We start from the raw sequence: 18,480 nt of genomic DNA, 5'->3' as shown, positions 1-18,480 counted from the left end.
AGTGTGGAGAAGAAAAGTTCATTAAGAAACAAAATGTCCTAAATGGCTTCATTAAAAAAAAAGTCAACCTCTATACAGAAAAGGATCTTGTTAAAATCCCAGGAATCACACTAATTTTATTTGCGCAACTTACAGAAAAACAGTGAGATGTAGAGATAAGGTTCGTTTTGATCAATTTAAAAAGTGAAGAAAATGTGGCATGCTACTTTTATTGCCATATCAACCGCATGTCTTCAAGGTAACTGTCACTATTGTACCTTCTACAAATTAGAGTTGATATGAAAATAAGATTTGCTTTTAAATACTGATTTGTACGTACATATCCTCACCACCAAAACACCAGTGTACAAGCCAAGAAAACGATTTCACATTTCCAGAAAACCCACAAAGAGATAATGACTTAATCAAAATGCATGTATTCTGAGAGCCCTCCAAAGTAATTTTAATGCTCATCTGTGCTAGAGGCATATCAGGAGACATATTTATTGAATGACAGTTACCTTATTTACAAGAAAATAGCAAATAGCCTTATCGTTGTCATCACCACTACTATCACCCAAGAGCAGCATTCAAATAATTTTCTGTAAAAATAATTTGAAGACAGCATGATACTTAAGGCAGGATCTTGATGTTCCTTTAGGAACTGTCTAGAGAAAATTATATTCTTTATACTTAACTGCTATAAGAGGATACACAATCTGACACAATCAAATGACAACTGTTTTGTAAAACATGGAAACTAGACTAAGCACAAAGTTTCGCAGAGAAAGTTCTTTAGCAAAATGAAAACCAGTTTCATGCAAAACAAAAGCTCTCTCAGCTATATCTGTCAGGATCATACTCAGGATTTTAAAATTGTCATAATAAAATCATAACAAATTATCAGTCTTCTGTTTGTCCTTGAAAATAAGTTGATGTTATTTTCTCTGGGGCAGGAGCAACTGCAGGACGTTACTATTCTATTTACATATCTTTATTAAAAGGATATATAGTTTCTTTGATTTGCTTTTCTTTATGTACATATAAGTATTTATTGACTCTTTACATAAGGTTACTTACATAACTCTAAATGTGGTTTAATGTTTGTAAGAATGATTTGATTTGCAGAAATACAGTGTTTGCAAATGTGTGATGGTTTGAATATGTGTTTGTGGCTTCAAGTTTCTTGTAATTCTTGTAATGGAAGAGCTCACTGGTAGGATGAAGACTAAATATTTCTCCTTCTGTGGTGGTATGATCTTTACATGTCTCTTCCAAGTACTATTTACTTTGTATTAGTTGCTTGTTCTTCCTATATTCAATATTTTGGAGAGGAAACCTGAAGATAGCTAGGAAATTGTACTATATTGCTAGGCTGCAACAACTCAGTTCAATAACACGTTCTGGTTTGACCCCATCTTCAACCTTATGATACACATATCTACTGACATGAACAGAGTCTCAAATAGATAAAGGTCAAAATGAACAAGCTCTAGTCTTTCTTTAAATCCATACTCAAGCTCAGCCTTTGCTTGGAAGCCCAAACCTTCAATCATCTCATCTGCTATCCCACCATCCGAGAGCTTTTTCTTCAATGTTGTAGCATTTACAACATAAGCATGGACTATATTTTACAACCAGAAGGCTCTGTCAGATATATTTTCTCAAGAGAGTGGAATGCAAAGTTTTGTAGGAAACCCTTGTATTATCATTTTGATGAAGTGCTGTAAAGCAGTATCTATTTAAGAGTTAAGAAACAGAACTTCATCCCACATACCAGTTAATATGGTCTCAAAATCCACACTGCTATCACATAAATTAGGCACTCACAAATATTCCATAATATAATGTGAATGCCGTGTTTCTTTGTCATGCTTATTTTTTTTAATGTAATTTTTAAATTTTTTTCGATGTGGACCATTTTTAAAGTCTTTATTGAATTTGTTCAATATTGCTTCTGTTTTATGTTTTTTTGTTTTTTGGCCACAAGGCATGTGGGATCTTAGCTCCCTGACCCACACCCCCAGCACTGGAAGGTGAAGTCTTTACCACTGCATTGCCAGGGATGTCCCCTGTCATGCTTACATTGTGAGACTAAAGGGGAAAAAACACAAACATAAGGGAGAGCAGTTGAAGGACAAAGTTTAAACATACTGTTTTTTAATGTAAAAGGCAGTATGGGCTTGAAGAGATGTAGAGAGAGAAACATAATGAACCTGTCAATTCACTAAAATTCCAGCCCTCAAGATATAATCTTATGAAATGAAATATTACTTAATAAAAAGCAACATGAAGCCTCTTTCAAAAACTAGGGGAGGGGTGCCACATACAGGAAATGAAAAAAATATTTTCGACAAGGTGACCATTAGCAATTTAAAAAATTCCAACAAAGAGTTGAAGACCAAAGAATCACCATCATCACAGATTTTGGCTAATGGCATCCTTGACTGATACTTTAGTATTTCAAACATGACCTTTCTGTGGAACCAAATGCCCCTCCTTGTTATGACAGTTTAACTTATTCATGGATAATACAAAGACTCCCAGCTTTAGACCCGGGATATCAAACAGTAACTGGAAGCAACGCTGAGCATCAGTCTACACTCAGAGGGGAACTTACGGTCATTGCAGAGTGGCCCGCTGAAGGAGGTCATGCTACAGTCACAGCTGAAGCCGTCCCACTGCTGCAAGCACACGCCTTGGTTGGAACATGAGTCCTCCTGGCAGGTTGTGCTGGGCCCTGAAAACAATCCAAAAGCAACTTGGGTTCTTTAAAAAAATCTAAAAGTGTTTCACACATGAGCTAGGTCACATTTAGTAGTTGCCAACACCTCAAAGTACATGACCAAACTAGTTTGGAAAGTTCTAGTTCACACACCTGAATTAGGAACAGAGAAGCTGTAATATAAAGGTTTCTCAAGTTTCAAATACAGGACAAAACACCTTATAATAGTAAACTAGACCAGCAAATAGTAAAAGCAAGCACATAGCTTCTCGTATGATCATGGTAGCAGGTGATCTCATTCCTTCATCAATAATTCTCTCTCACTGTTTGGATTTTAGAAAAACGCATGGATCTCCTTAACTTCTGACCAATGGGTAGAGACACCATGAGAGATGGAGATTATAACTTCATGAAACTGAGATACAGATTAGCAAAAAAAAAAAAAAAAAAAAAAGGAACCACTGAAGAGAGTTATACAAAAATGTCCTAGAAGTTTGTAGAAGTTTTCCTGCACAAACTATGAATAAAGTTATGATTGCTGGGTGTTTTGGATAGGTATGTTGGCAAGTATCAATCCACATGCTTTAACAATTTCATGCAATTAAACATAAAACTAAAAACTCTGTATCAATGACATGCCCCCATGTAACATACAAGTAAAAAGGATGCTAGTCTATTTCTAAAGAATCATAACTAGAACACTGAAAAACAAAGAACTAAAAAAAGGATGATCAAAGCACTAAAGGTAATCACTATACAAACATTCAAGACTGAAAGCCTTTATGCAAACTATGCTACAAAATGAGGTTTCTTGCACAACATTCAAGAAGGGGAAAAATGAAAACTTCAAATAACAGTTACTGCAAAAATGTAAAAATGTTATTTTGAGGTTTCCACTGTGTATTACGGGGTTTCAGTCTTGTTTTATACACACAGGGCTATCTACCTTGCAAGTCAGCTTTCATCAATGCAACTTTGTCAGCAAAATTAAAAAAAAAAAAGCAAAATATATTAAATGTTAGTAAGCAATACTGAAATGGGGCAAACATAGAAGAACATTCAGATTCAAAAAAGCATGCTGCTGTAAAGGGGGAGAGAAATGCTATGTAGAGCAAACAAATTAATAATTAACAGCCATAAATCTTAAGAGAAGCCAAAACCAAGAAAGCGATAATTGATTAGAATTTCACTATATATGTATTTATATTACGGTTAACTGAGCCAATGACACAAAGTGACTGCACTGCTTAGCTGAAGATTTGTCACGTGCAGATACAGTGTAGACGATGGTCATTAGAAGACCAATTATCCCTTTCTATTTTTTTCCCTCTAGGTCTTTTATCTTGCTATTGCAGTTAAGGCTTAAAACTGTAATGCCAGCCATTCTCTGTCAACAGTTGGACCTTACAGTGACACCAAATTATCAAAATGTATACACCATTTGGTAGATGAAAGAAAAAGTAAAGGATGGAAGAAACAAATTGCAGTGTAATTCCCCATAAAGAAAATTCCTTTACAAGATTGCAACGTGGAGTATTTATCTTTGCTTTTACCAGACTGGGTATAGATTTCTTACAGATCTCAGAGTTACATCTATATTTTCTCTTCCTCTATAACTGTCTTCAACTCTTAAATACTGCTCTGTGAATATTTATTACAGTAGAACCTCATTAATAAGGGTTATCTTAGGTGGGAAGGGAACACCATCTACCTCAATACCTTTAGAGTATAAACTGAAGATATTTTCTAGTAAACACAATCTTAGGTTTTATGAAAATACAAAAATAGACACCAGACTAATTAGATGCTATTAACACTGAGAGCCTTTGAGGTAACTGCTCTAGTGAATACATGAGAATTATCTGTGATTAGATTTTGTACAGATTGATGTTCCTATAAACATCAATTTTAAACATCCTCCTTACAACCATAATTTTATTATAAATTTCTTAGTCACGGTATTCTTCATAAGAAGTTATTGAATGTAGCCTAAACATTCAATATGAATTTTTATACATTCAGAATTCATAATACTGTAACTAATTATATAATAATAATAATAGTAATAATAATAATCAGTGTAGTAATAATAACAAAAATAATAGTCATTTTTAATAATAATAAAAATCTCCCAGGCCTGGGAGACCTGAATGGATGTAATAGTTTTTCTCACCTATTGCATCAAAGAACTAAGACACACTAAATTGCTCAGTTTTTGTTTTTCTTCCAATCTGTGAGAGGTAAATGGTCCAATGATCTTTATTCCATGGCATTAAAGACTAAAAATAATTAATATTTGTTTAAAAAAAAAAAACTCAAAGCAATATTCCTTAGCACAGTCCTTCCTCTGGTACAAGCCCAGCCTGGGTCAGGGGCTGTGTTATCAAAGGATACTATTCCCCTGACTTGCCCAGCAGAAGGAAAGAGCAGGAGCAAGAACTGATGAAGAGCCATGTTTTTGTTTTTCTTTTCGCAAAAATTATCAGAAATACAATTGCAAAATAATGCTTAACTCTAAAAATGGTAAAATTGCAATTCTAAAAACTAACCTGCCTGCCCATATTGTAGAGCAGCCACTCAGAGTAGCTGCCAGGCCTTATGTGAGCATAAAGACATGCTTTATTACGTTTTCCATTATCACAACACTCTTTATATATTCAGGTATTACAAGTGAATGCATGCCTATGCCTGACAAGTCCCATTTTTTAAAGTACTCACCTTCTTGAAAAATATTTAAACATTGACAGTCATTTGCACAAGACAAAACCCTGAATTTATTTTTCCTTTTTAGTTATATAATGTCCTTTTTATTTTATCACTGAATAAAATTGGGAGCAAGCCACAAGGATATTTGTATTAAGTGGTTAAAAATAAGGATATGGGGGCTTCCCTGGTGGCGCAGTGGTTGAGAGTCCGCCTGCCGATGCAGGGGACACGGGTTCGTGCCCCGGTCCGGGAGGATCCCACATGCCGTGGAGCGGCTGGGCCCGTGAGCCATGGCCGCTGAGCCTGAGCATCCGGAGCCTGTGCTCTGCAACGGGAGAGGCCACCGCAGTGAGAGGCCCGCGTACCACAAAAAATAATAATAATAATAATAAGGATGTTTGAAAAGGAAAGGAAAGTGAAGGTAAAACTACAATGTCTGGAAACCAAAGAAACAATAGAGGAAAGTGCTTAGATGCCTGGGATTTCAAGTAAGGCAAAATTGGGTTCAAAGCTTCCATCATCCACTTAGGTGCTGTGTGACCTTAGGAAGGTCACCTCACACCTCTAAGGCTCAATTTACTCTTCTTAAAAAAAAAACACAGTAATACCTAATTTATAGAGTTTTGGGAAATGAAATTGCATATGTAAACTCACTGCTACCAGTGCTTAATCGATGGTAGCTTTAATAGTGAAGTATTTCTGTAGCTTATAGTGCAATTCCAGTGTTGAATGTTATGAGTCTATGCAAGTGCCTAAATTAAAAATTGTTTCACTGACTTCATGTATGGAAGTTATCTTGACTCAGTATTGAGCTTAACTGAGCCTGATTATTGGTGGATTGCCAGTCTCTATTTTCTCTTAAGTAAGCAGGTCAATGCCTTTCCAGGTAGTAATTTTCAAAGTCTGGTGTCAGACCAAAAGCAGCAGCATCATTTAGGAACTTGCTAGAAATGTAAATTCTAGAGCCCCATCCTAGACCTACTGAATCAGAAACCTTGGGTTGGTGTCAAGTAACATGGGGTTTAACAATTCTCCAGGTGATTCCAATACTTGCTCAAGTTGAGAAACATTAATGTAAAGGGAAAAGGACAAGGTAAGTTCCCTCTGCTAGCTAACGTGGTGTGTAAGTAAAATCAGCTATTACTCACTGAAATAAGTTAGAAATGAAAGGCAGCAAGTGATTATTGAGAGAAGGCCAATGACTTTTTACATGAAAGAACTTTAGAGATTCGTGGGTCTTGGGTAGAAATGGTGGAAAATCTTGACAAGATATCATTTAGTGATGTCAAATTTAAACTATTTCTATTAATATGGAAGTTAAGTGATTCCAATGTGGTTTGAGCTCAAAATCCCATGAGAACAATCTTTAGAGAAATAATGTATTGAGTATCTAGAAGTTTACCACCAATCCTAAAAATACGTGTATCTCATCAATTACACCTCTGACAGGTACATCTGAGATTATTCCTAGGAACCACAGAGGACAGAAATAATCACACATTAAAAATTGTTAACCTTAACGTTGGAATGAAAAAAATCAGGGAAGTGTCAAGGCAGAAAGGCAGGAGCATGGCAACATTCTAAAAATAAAGGAAAAGGGAGTAAAAGAGGGTGAGAATTATTAAAGCTCAGATATTAAAGTAAACTAGATAAGGTAAGGAAGGAGCCGATGTCATAATCTACTGAATGATTTCAGATGTTCAAACCATAGTTTAAAATTACCCAAGAAGATGTACAATCACCTCAACCAAATTGCTTATTAGGTTATGATGGAAAATAACACCAAATTTTATTTCTGTAAATACACTTTCTCAGTACATTTCTTATTAGTTTTCCCTTCCACTCACCCACTCACATTATGTGCCAGTGGTGGGAGGTCATGTGTGTGGGTTTGGTTTTCTATCTTGTGAGTGTTTAGCTGTGAATGTGTCTGTCTGCTCCCACCATTTCTTGTAGGTGAGAATTTACCGAGCAACTTGTAGAAAGGCCTATTTTTTTTTCTTTTTTTTTTGCGATAACGCGGGCCTCTCACTGTTGTGGCCTCTCCTGTTGCGGAGCACAGGCTCCAGACGCGCAGGCTCAGTGTCCATGGCTCACGGGCCCAGCTGCTCCGCGGCATGTGGGATCCTCCCGGTCCAGGGCACGAACCCGCGTCCCCTGCATTGGCAGGAGGACTCTCAACCACTGTGCCACCAGGGAAGCCCAAAAAGCCTATGTTTGAAAAATGTTTTCAGAAGATTTTGTAGTACCTTTAAAAAAAAAAAAAAAAAAACCATATATTCTCACTTATTAGATCACCTCCAAGAATCAAAGTTATGTCCCACATTTTTGTCTCCATCCACTAGAGAGAATTTATTCACTTGACAATTTTGTTTCCTTTGCTAAATTGGTAAAAGTAGAAAACACATAGTTTCCCTTTGTTTCACAAAAGGACATTTATACCAAAATTTGAAACAAAGTAAATAAATACAGCAAAACAGTAAAAATGAACTCAACAAAGATTTCCATTAAATAATCTTATCCTCTGGCGTGATTAAAACACAATTTGAATTTCACCTGACTTTTCAGGGAAACATATGTTACAGAGAGAAAAAAATGTATTTCCAAATAAAAAATTTATATGTACTTAGGTAATTGCTAAATCTAATAGCATTATTTTGGCTGAGAAGACATGATTCATAATCTCCTGGGAGACAGGAATTCACATCTTTCTTCGCTTCCCCCATATGAAATTTCCTTATGAATCTAAAATTTTCAAAATGGCCCAAACTGTATTCAACATTAAAAGAGAAGCAGCAACACATTCACAGCTACAAAATTCAGGATAATGTGATTAAATTGCATTTATGGAGGGAGAATTGGCTCAAATAACCTGAGGTGTTGAAGTGAAAATTATCTAAAATAAAAGTAGCAATCAAAAAGTACTCCTACAGACCTTAGTCTGATAGAGAACACAAAAGTACAGAAAGATACTTGAGCACAGTTCTGAAGTATGGAATATTAGCTTTGGGTAACAGAAGAAACCAATTTTTGCTAAAACAAACTGATAATATATGGGAGACACTCTTGCTGCCAGGTAGAAACAAACCAAACCGTGATCTGAGAATGGGTATCTGAATGTTATTCTCTTGTTGTATCCTATTGAATGGAGATGTCAAAAAGCAGGCTCAAATTGATTAACATTTGCTGGAGTAAATATGTTTTTCTAGTCCAAGTGGAATATCTATTTAATGCTATAACGAAAGCACTGCAGAAGTGATTAGCACACTAATTAGGTGAACTAAAGAATGCAAAGAAGCAGAATATAACAAGATGCATAGCTCCCATCTTATATCAGGCATTAGTCTAGGTTTGCAAACAGTCCAGAAAATTTAAGATTTATGGGATGAAAAGTTTAAAACATGAATAAGGACTTTTAAGCCGTAACTGGGGGTTTGGTCAATTGTCAGAAATGAAAATTTTGCCTGCCAGAGAATTTTGCTGTTCTCATTTATGGGTGGAATTAGAATTATTTTGAGTGTGATAACAAAGATCTAGTACCTTCACAGCCTCTCTCAATCTGTCCATTGCAGAAAAGAGCATCTGAGATGAGGTCTGGAAGCCGTCCATTTAGATCAACTGATGCCAGGCAGCCTTGAAAGCCCTCCTTGGCATGTACGAGTTTCGGCAAGGATTTATATGTTTCCTTGGCCACTCCTCCTATATACAAGTCACCTGTGGGAAGACAAAAATTTTGGTCACAAAAGTAACTTAACATTGACTTTAAACAACAGTAGAACACACAAAAAAATAGGTTTATTTTTCATTAAATTAATTTTAAAAAGTAAATTTATGACTATATATTTTCTTAAAAGTACAAAACAGGGGAAGATGGCGGAAGAGTAAGACGCGGAGATCACCTTCCTCCCTACATATACACCAGAAATACATCTACAGGTGTAACAACTCCTACAGAAAACCTACTAAACGCTGGCAGAAGACCTCAGGCCTCCCAAAAGGCAAGAAACCCCCCACGTACCTGGGTAAGGCAAAAGAAAAAACAGAGACAAAAGAACAGGGACAGGACCTGCACCAGCGGGAGGGAGCTGTGAAGGAGGAAAGCTTTCCACACACTAGAAGCCCCTTCCCGGGCGGAGACTGCGGGTGGCAGAGGGGGAAGCTACGAAGCCACGGAGGAGAGCGCAGCAACAGGGGTGCGGAGGGCAAAGCGCAGACATTCCCGCACGGAAGTTCGGTGCCGACCGGCACTCACCAGCCCGAGAGGCTTGTCTGCTCACCAGCCAGGGCGGGCGGGACTGGGAGCTGAGGCTCGGGCTTCGGTCGCAGCGCCGGAAGAGGACTGGAGTTGGCGGTGTGAACACAGCCTGAAGGGGGTTAGTGCGCCACGCCTAGCCGGGAGGGAGTCCAGGGAAAAGTCTGGACCTCCCGAAGAGGCAAGAGACTTTTTCTTCCCTCTTTGTTTCCTGGTGCGCGAGGAGAGGGGATTAAGAGCGCTGCTTAAAGGAGCTCCAGAGACGGGCGTGAGCCGCGGCTAAAAGCGCGGACCCCAGAGACGGGCAGGTGACGCTAAGGCTGCTGCTGCCGCCACCAAGAAGCCTGTGTGCGAGCACAGGTCACTATACACACCCCCCTTCCGGGAGCCTGTGCAGCCTGCCACTGCCACGGTCCCGGGATCCAGGGACAACTTTCCCAGGAGAACGCACGGCGCGCCTGAGGCTGGTGCAACGTCACGACGGCCTCTGCCGCCGCAGGCCCGCCCCGCACTCCGTGCCCCTCCCTCCCCCCCCACCCCCCGGCCTGAGTGAGCCAGAGCCCCCGAGTCAGCGGCTCCTTTAACCCCGTCCTGTCTGAGCTAAGAACAGACGCCCTCCGGCGACCTACACACAGAGGCGGGGCCAAATCCAAAGCTGAGCCCCTGGGAGCTGTGAGAATAAAGAAGAGAAAGGGAAATCTCTCCCAGGAGCCTCAGAAGTAGCGGATTAAAGCTCCACAATCAACTTGATGGACCCTGCATCTGTGGAATACATGAATAGACAACGAATCATCCCAAATTGAGGAGGTGGACTTTGGGAGCAAGATTTATGATTTTTTCCCCTTTTCCTGTTTTTGTGAGTGTGTATGTGTATGCTTCTGTGTGAGATTTTGTCTGTATAGCTTTGCTTCCACCATTTGTCCTAGGGTTCTATCCGTCCATTTTTTTGTTATTTTAATTTTTTTCTTTTTTTCTCTTAATAATTATTTTTTTATTCTAATAACTTTATTATATTTTATCTTTATTTTATTTTACTTTATCTCCTTTCTTTTTTCCTTCCTTCCCTCCTTCCTTCCTTCCTTCCTCCCTCCCTCCCTCCTTTCTTTCTTTCTTTCTTTCTACTTCTACTAATTCTTTCTTTCTACTTTTCCTCCCTTTTATTCTGAGCCGTGTGGATGAATGGCTCTTGGTGCTGCAGCCACGAGTCAGTGCTGTGCCTCTGAGGAGGGAAAGCCAACTTCAGGACACTTGTCCACAAGAGACCTCCCAGCTCCACATAATATCAAATGGCGAAAATCTCCCAGAGATCTCCATCTCAACACCAGCACCCAGCTTCACTCAACGACCAGCAAGCTACAGTGCTGGACATCCTATGCCAAACAACTAGCAAGAAGGAACACAACCCCACCCATTAGCAGAGAGGCTGCCTAAAATCATAATAAGTCCACAGACACCCCAAAACACACCACCAGATGTGGACCTGCCCACCAGAAAGACAAGATCCAGCCTCATCCACCAGAACACAGGCACTAGTCCCCTCTACCAGGAAGCCTACACAACCCACTGAACCAACCTTAGCCACTGGGGAGAGACACCAAAAACAATGGGAACTACGAACCTGCAGCCTGCAAAAAGGAGACCCCAAACACAGTAAGATAAGCAAAATGAGAAGACAGAAAAACACACAGCAGATGAAGGAGCAAGATAAAAACCCACCAGACCTAACAAATGAAGAGGAAATAGGCAGTCTACCTGAAAAAAAATTCAGACTAATGATAGTAAAAATGATCCAAAATCTTGGAAATATAATACACAAAATGCAAGAAACATTTAACAAGGACACAGAAGAACTAAAGATGAAACAAACAATGATGAACAACACAATAAATGAAATTAAAAATACTCTATGGGATCAATAGCAGAATAACTGTGGCAGAAGAACGGATAAGTGACCTGGAAGATAAAATAGTGGAAATAACTACTGCAGAGCACAATAAAGAAAAAAGAATGAAAAGAACTGAGGACAGTCTCAGAGACCTCTGGGACAACATCAAATGCACCAACATTTGAATTATAGGGGTTCCAGAAGAAGAAGAGAAAAAGAAAAGGACTGAGAAAATATTTGAAGAGATTATAGTTGAAAACTTCCCTAATATGGGAAAGGAAATAGTTAATCAAGTCCAGGAAGCACAGAGATTCCCATACAGGATAAATCCAAGGAGAAATACGCCAAGACACATGTTAATCAAATGTCAAAAATTAAATACAAAGAAAACATATTAAAAGCAGCAAGGGGAAAACAACAAATAACACACAAGGGAATCCCCATAAGGTTAACAGCGGATCTTTCAGCAGAAACTCTGCAAGCCAGAAGGGACTGGCAGGACATATTTAAAGTGATGAAGGAGAAAAACCTGCAACCAAAATTACTCTACCCAGCAAGGATCTCATTCACATTTGATGGAGAAATTAAAACCTTTAGACAAGCAAAAGCTGAGAGAGTTCAGCACCACCAAACCAGCTTTACAACAACTGCTAAAGGAACTTCTCTAGGCAAGAAACACAAGGGAAGGAAAAGACCTACAATAACGAACCCAAAACAATTTAGAAAATGGGAATAGGAACATACATATCAATAATTAACTTTAATGTAAATGGACTAAATGCTCCCACCAAAAGACACACATTGGCTGAATGGATACAAAAACAAGACCCATATATTTGCTGTCTACAAGAGACCCACTTCAGACCTAGAGACACATACAGACTGAAAGTGAGGAGATGGAAAGAGTTATTTCATGCAAATGGAAACCAAAAGAAAGCTGGAGTAGCAATTCTCATATCAGACAAAATAGACCTTAAAATAAAGACTATTAGAAGAGACAAAGAAGGACACTACATAATGATCAAGGGATCGATCCAAGAAGATATAACAATTGTAAATATTTATGTACCCAACATAGGGGCACCTCAATACAAAAGGCAAATGCTAACAGCCATAAAAGGGGAAATCGACAGTAACACAATCATAGTAGGGGACTTTAACATCCCACTTTCACCAATGGACAGATCATCCAAAATGACAATAAATAAGGAAACACAAGCTTTAAATGATACATTAAACAAGATGGACTTCATTGATATTTATAGGACATTCCATCCAAAAACAGCAGAATACACATTTTTCTCAAGTGCTCATGGAACATTCTCTAGGATAGATCATACCTTGGGTCACATATCAAGCCTTCGTAAATTTAAGAAAATTGAAATTGTATCAAGTATCTTTTCCGACCAAAACACTATGAGACTAGATATCAATTACAGGAAAAGATCTGTAAAAAATACAAACACATGGAGTCTAAACAATACACTACTTATAACGAAGTGATCACTGAAGAAATCAAAGAGAAAATAAAAAAATACCTAGAAACAAATGACAATGGAGACACGACGACCCAAAATCTATGGGATGCAGCAAAAGCAGTTCTAAGAGGGAAGTTTATAGCAATACAATCCTACCTTAAGAAACAGGAAACATCTCGAATAAACAACCTAACCTTGCACCTAAAGCAATTAGAGAAAGAACAACAAAAAAACCCCAAAGTTAGCAGAAGGAAAGAAATCATAAAAATCAGATCAGAAATAAATGAAAAAGAAAAGAAGGAAACAATAGCAAAGATCAACAAAACTAAAAGCTGGTTTTTTGAGAAGATAAACAAAATTGATAAACCATTAGTCAGACTCATCAAGAAAAAAAGGGAGAAGACTCAAATCAATAGAATTAGAAATGAAAAAGGAGAAGTAACAACTGACACTGCAGAAATACAAAAGATCACGAGAGATTACTACAAGCAACTCTATGCCAACAAAATGAACAACCTGGAAGAAATGGACAAATTATTAGAAATGCACAACCTGCCAAGACTGAATCAGGAAGAAATAGAAAATATGAACAGACCAATCACAAGCACTGAAATTGAAACTGTGATGAAAAATCTTCCAACAAACAAAAGCCCAGGACCAGATGGCTTCACAGGCAAATTCTATGAAACATTTAGAGAAGAGCTAACACCTATCCTTCTCAAACTCTTCCAAAATATAGCAGAGGGAGGAACACTCCCAAACTCATTCTACGAGGCCACCATCACCCTGATACCAAAACCAGACAAGGATGTCACAAAGAAAGAAAACTACAGGCCAATATCACTGATAAACATAGATGCAAAAATCCTCAACAAAATACTAGCAAACAAAATGCAACAGCACATTAAAAGGATCATACACCATGATCAAGTGGGGTTTATTCCAGGAATGCAAGGATTCTTCAATATACACAAATCTATCAATGTGATAAACCATATTAACACATTGAAGGAGAAAAACCATATGATCATCTCAATAGATGCAGAGAAAACTTCCGACAAAATTCAACACCCATTTATGAAAAAAACCCTGCAGAAAGTAGGAATAGAGGGAACTTTCCTCAACATAATAAAGGCCATATATGACAAACCCACAGCCAACTTCATCCTCAATGGTGAAAAACTGAAAGCATTTCCACTAAGATGAGGAACAAGACAAGGTTGCCCACTCTCACCACTCTTATTCAACATAGTTTTGGAAGTTTTAGCCACAGCAATCAGAGAACAAAAGGAAATAAAAGGAATCCAATTCGGAAAAGAAGAAGTAAAGCTGTCGTTGTTTGCAGATGACATGATACTATACATAGAGAATCCTAAAGATGCTACCAGAAAACTACTAGAGCTAATCAATGAATGTGGTAAAGTAGCAGGATACAAAATTAATGCACAGAAATCTCTGGCATTCCTCTACACTAATGATGAAAAATCTGAAAGTGAAATCAAGAAAACACTCCCATTTACCACTGCAACAAAAAGAATAAAATATCTAGGAATAAACCTACCTAAGGAGACAAAAGACCTGTGTGCAGAAAATTATAAGACACTGATGAAAGAAATTAAAGATGATACAAATAGATGGAGAGATATACCATGTTCTTGGATTGGAAGAATCAATATTGTGAAAATGACTCTACTACCTAAAGCAATCTACAGATTCAATGCAATCCCTATCAAACTACCACTGGCATTTTTCACAGAACTAGAACAAAAACTTTCACAATTTGTATGGAAACACAAAAGACCCCGAATAGCCAAAGCAATCTTGAGAACGAAAAACAGAGCTGGAGGAATCAGGCTCCCTGACTTCAGACTATACTACAAAGCTACAGTAATCAAGACAGTATGGTACTGGCACAAAAACAGAAATATAGATCAATGGAACAGGATAGAAAGCCCAGAGATAAACCCATGCACATATGGTCACCTTATCTTTGATAAAGGAGGCAGGAATGTACAGTGGAGAAAGGACAGCCTCTTCAATAAGCGGTGCTGGGAAAACTGGACAGGTACATGTAAAAGTATGAGATTAGATCACTCCTTAACACCATACCCAAAAATAAGCTCAAAATGGATTAAAGACCTAAATGTAAGGCCAGAAACTATCAAACTCTTAGAGGAAAACATAGGCAGAACACTCTATGACATAAATCACAGCAAGATCCTTTTGGACCCACCTCCTAGAGAAATGGAAATAAAAACAAAAATAAACAAATGGGACCGAATGAAACTTCAAAGCTTTTGCACAGCAAAGGAAATCATGAACAAGACCAAAAGACAACCCTCAGAATGGGAGAAAATATTTGCAAATGAAGCAACTGACAAAGGATTAATCTCCAAAATTTACAAGCAGCTCATGCAGCTCAATAACAAAAAAACAAACAACCCAATCCAAAAATGGGCAGAAGACCTAAATAGACATTTCTCTAAAAAAGATATACAGACTGCCAACAAACACATGAAAGAATGCTCAACATTACTAATTATTAGAGAAATACAAATCAAAACTACAATGAGATATCATCTCACACCAGTCAGAATGGCCATCATCAAAAAATCTAGAAACAATAAATGCTGGAGAGGGTGTGGAGAAAAGGGAACACTCTTGCACTGCTGGTGGGAATGTGAATTGGTTCAGCCACTATGGAGAACAGTATGGAGGTTCCTTAAAAAACTACAAATAGAACTACCATATGACCCAGCAATCCCACTACTGGGCATATACCCTGAGAAAACCATAATGCTAAAAGAGTCATGTACCAAAATGTTCATTGCAGCTCTATTTACAATAGCCTGGAGATGGAAACAACCTAAGTGCCCATCATCTGATGAATGGATAAAGAAGATGTGCAATGGAATATTACTCAGCCATAAAAAGAAACGAAATTGAGCTATTTGTGATGAGGTGGATAGACCTAGAGTCTGTCATACAGAGTGAAGTAAGTCAGAAAGAGAAAGACAAATACCGTATGCTAACACATATATATGGAATTTAAGAAAAAAAAAATGTCATGAAGAACCTAGGGGTAAGACAGGAATAAAGACACAGATCTACTGGAGAACGGACTTGAGGATATGGGGAGGGGGAAGGGTGAGCTGTGACAAAGCGAGAGAGAGGCATGGACATATATACACTACCAAACGTAAGGTAGATAGCTAGTTGGAAGCAGCCGCATAGCACAGGGATATCAGCTCGGTGCTTTGTGACCGCCTGGAGGGGTGGGATAGGGAGGGTGGGAGGGAGGGAGACACAAGAGGGAAGACATATGGGAACATATGTATATGTATAACTGATTAAGTTTGTCATAAAGCAGAAACTAACACACCATTGTAAAGCAATTATACTCCAATAAAGATGTTAAAAAAAAAAAAGTACAAAACAATAGAGGTGTTTCAATAATACATCAGCACTGGAAGAAATTTCTAGAAGCTATTCCCACAGAGAACTTAAGTGAGTTCGATACAGTGTGGCCAAATGGATGGAACATGTACCATGAAGTGGTCCCTGAATTATTGGGTTGGCCAAAAAGTTCGTTCGCGTTTTTCCATAAGATGTTATGGAAGAACCCAAAATAATTTTTTGGCCAACCCAATAAAATCCAAGTCAAGTTATTTACCGACTCTATGGCTTTGAGCTTTTTTTTTTTTTTACTTTCTCTGATCATTAATAATCTCATTTCTAAAATGGGAGCAATAAAACCTATTCCATAGTGTTGTGTGAAGATTAAATGAGATAAAATAATGGAAAGAATCTATCAGAATGAAAATATGTAGTAGATGTTAGCACGTGTTATTATTATCAAATCTACATTCTGCTTAGAGAGTTCTAGGCCTTTCTGTTAACTAGAAGCTCAATGAATTCTAAATGTGTATCAGTTCTCCTTCCTCCCAAGTCCCATAAAAACAATACAAAGGGGCCCAGAGAACATTAGGAATATAGGAGTTTTGTGTTACAGTGGGAGCGGCTGGGCCCGTGAGCCATGGCCGCTGAGCCTGCGCGTCCGGAGCCTGTGCTCCGCAACGGGAGAGGCCACAACAGTGAGAGGCCCGCATACCGCAAAAGAAGAAACAAACAAAACAACAAAAAACAAAACTGAGAACTTAGGTCCCTGACCTACTAAGTAAAGCTCTAAGTATTACACTAGGATGCCACTGATCCTGCATAGTTTGTACTGAAGGTACTGGATATGCCTACTTCCCTCCCCTTTTAAATAAAAGGAAACATCTATTGACTATTAACCATCATTCTTAATATTAAAGGAAAGCACGTTTTTGATCTGAAATAGGATACTATTTTTGAAACATTTGATTTTTCCCTTCCATATATCCTTTCTCTCCTTAGTCTTTTCTCTCACTTAAATTTCAAGTGATTGTGTTTTATTTGCCCCAGAGACCAAAGATATAAAGTTATCTTTATGTATTTGATCCTTAAAATTCAAGACTCTTAGAGGAGTGAAATAGACAGAATATACAGGCAATTACATGAGAAGAGTAAAGCTTTCCTGCCCCTCATGTGGGCAGGCAGGAGAGAAAGTTGGAGGAGAAGAAGTTTGAATATAGTCATTGCCCAGTAGAGGACATAGTGATCCGACTTGAGGCCTGAGCCCTGGTGGATGCCAAAACCTCATGTAGGTTGAGGAAAGTAATATTGATCTGTGTGCATTTCCTCAAGAGAACCCAGAGGCAGCAGTGATATCCTTGAGAAGAAATAGATGCATAGTAGATTCAGACATGCTGGGAGCTTTCTTAGCCTGACAGAACTTTTCATATCCCCTTGTGGTGTGGCAGCAACAGAACAATTCCCAGAGCAGAACAGGAGCAAGCAGAAAAGACCTGGCCTGAGGAGGTCATGCACACAAGAAAGAAGATGCTGGGTAGCAATTCAGCGAGCACCTAAGCAATTAATATAGAATATTTGAGACCAACTCCTGTGCAATCTCTCTACCTCCCCAGATACTGGTACAATGGAAGCCCCCACCCCCAAATCATCTAGACATAATCCCAAGGAAATAAGGGAACTGAAATTGCCTGAGATTACAGTTTCACTAACAAAGAATCAGACCTCAAAACAGAAACCAAGGTGAGTTATAAGGAAAGTAGAGAAAGTGGCCTTTCTTGCTCGTCTGAGATTGTGGGCTGAACTTTCTGCTATTACATATCAAATAGCAATGCAAGGAAGTGCTCCCTGCATTCATTTGCTGAACTAAATTTGTTAGGAAATGTCAGCTTTCCTCTGGGCCTAATGACTGTAGTATTAGAGAACCGTGGGAGTTGAATTAAGAATTCTCGTCCCTGCTTCCGGTTTTTCAGATGTAGAACTTAGCACTCAAAGTTATGTATGGGATGCTATATATTTGACAACCCATCTTCCTCCTTCTGATTGTAACCTCCTGGAGGAT

The 18,480-nt window shown here is 38.4% G+C and overlaps 1 protein-coding gene across 22 annotated transcripts in view; it reads right to left on the bottom strand.

The window, feature by feature from the left end:
* NRXN1 (neurexin 1) overlaps positions 1-18,480 on the bottom strand; it is a 1,122,745-nt gene that overhangs the window by 535,752 nt on the left and 568,513 nt on the right. For 12 of the 22 annotated variants that reach the window (XM_060309983.1, XM_060309994.1, XM_060309986.1 and 9 more), the window contains 2 exons: positions 8,951-9,124; positions 2,600-2,719 (listed from right to left, as the gene is read on the bottom strand). In XM_060309983.1, coding sequence (XP_060165966.1) covers positions 2,600-2,719; positions 8,951-9,124 — 294 coding nt within the window. Of the gene's footprint in view, positions 1-2,599; positions 2,720-3,650; positions 3,678-8,950; positions 9,125-18,480 lie in introns of all 22 variants that reach the window. The other 10 variants (XM_060309978.1, XM_060309980.1, XM_060309991.1 and 7 more) reach the window with 1 other exon arrangement.

This window comes from Globicephala melas, chromosome 12 (assembly GCF_963455315.2).
Source record: "Globicephala melas chromosome 12, mGloMel1.2, whole genome shotgun sequence".
In the NCBI taxonomy this organism is placed as follows: Eukaryota; Metazoa; Chordata; class Mammalia; order Artiodactyla; family Delphinidae; genus Globicephala; species Globicephala melas.
The sequence above is the reverse complement of the archived record's forward strand: the minus strand, read 5'-3'. Positions and strand labels throughout refer to the sequence as shown.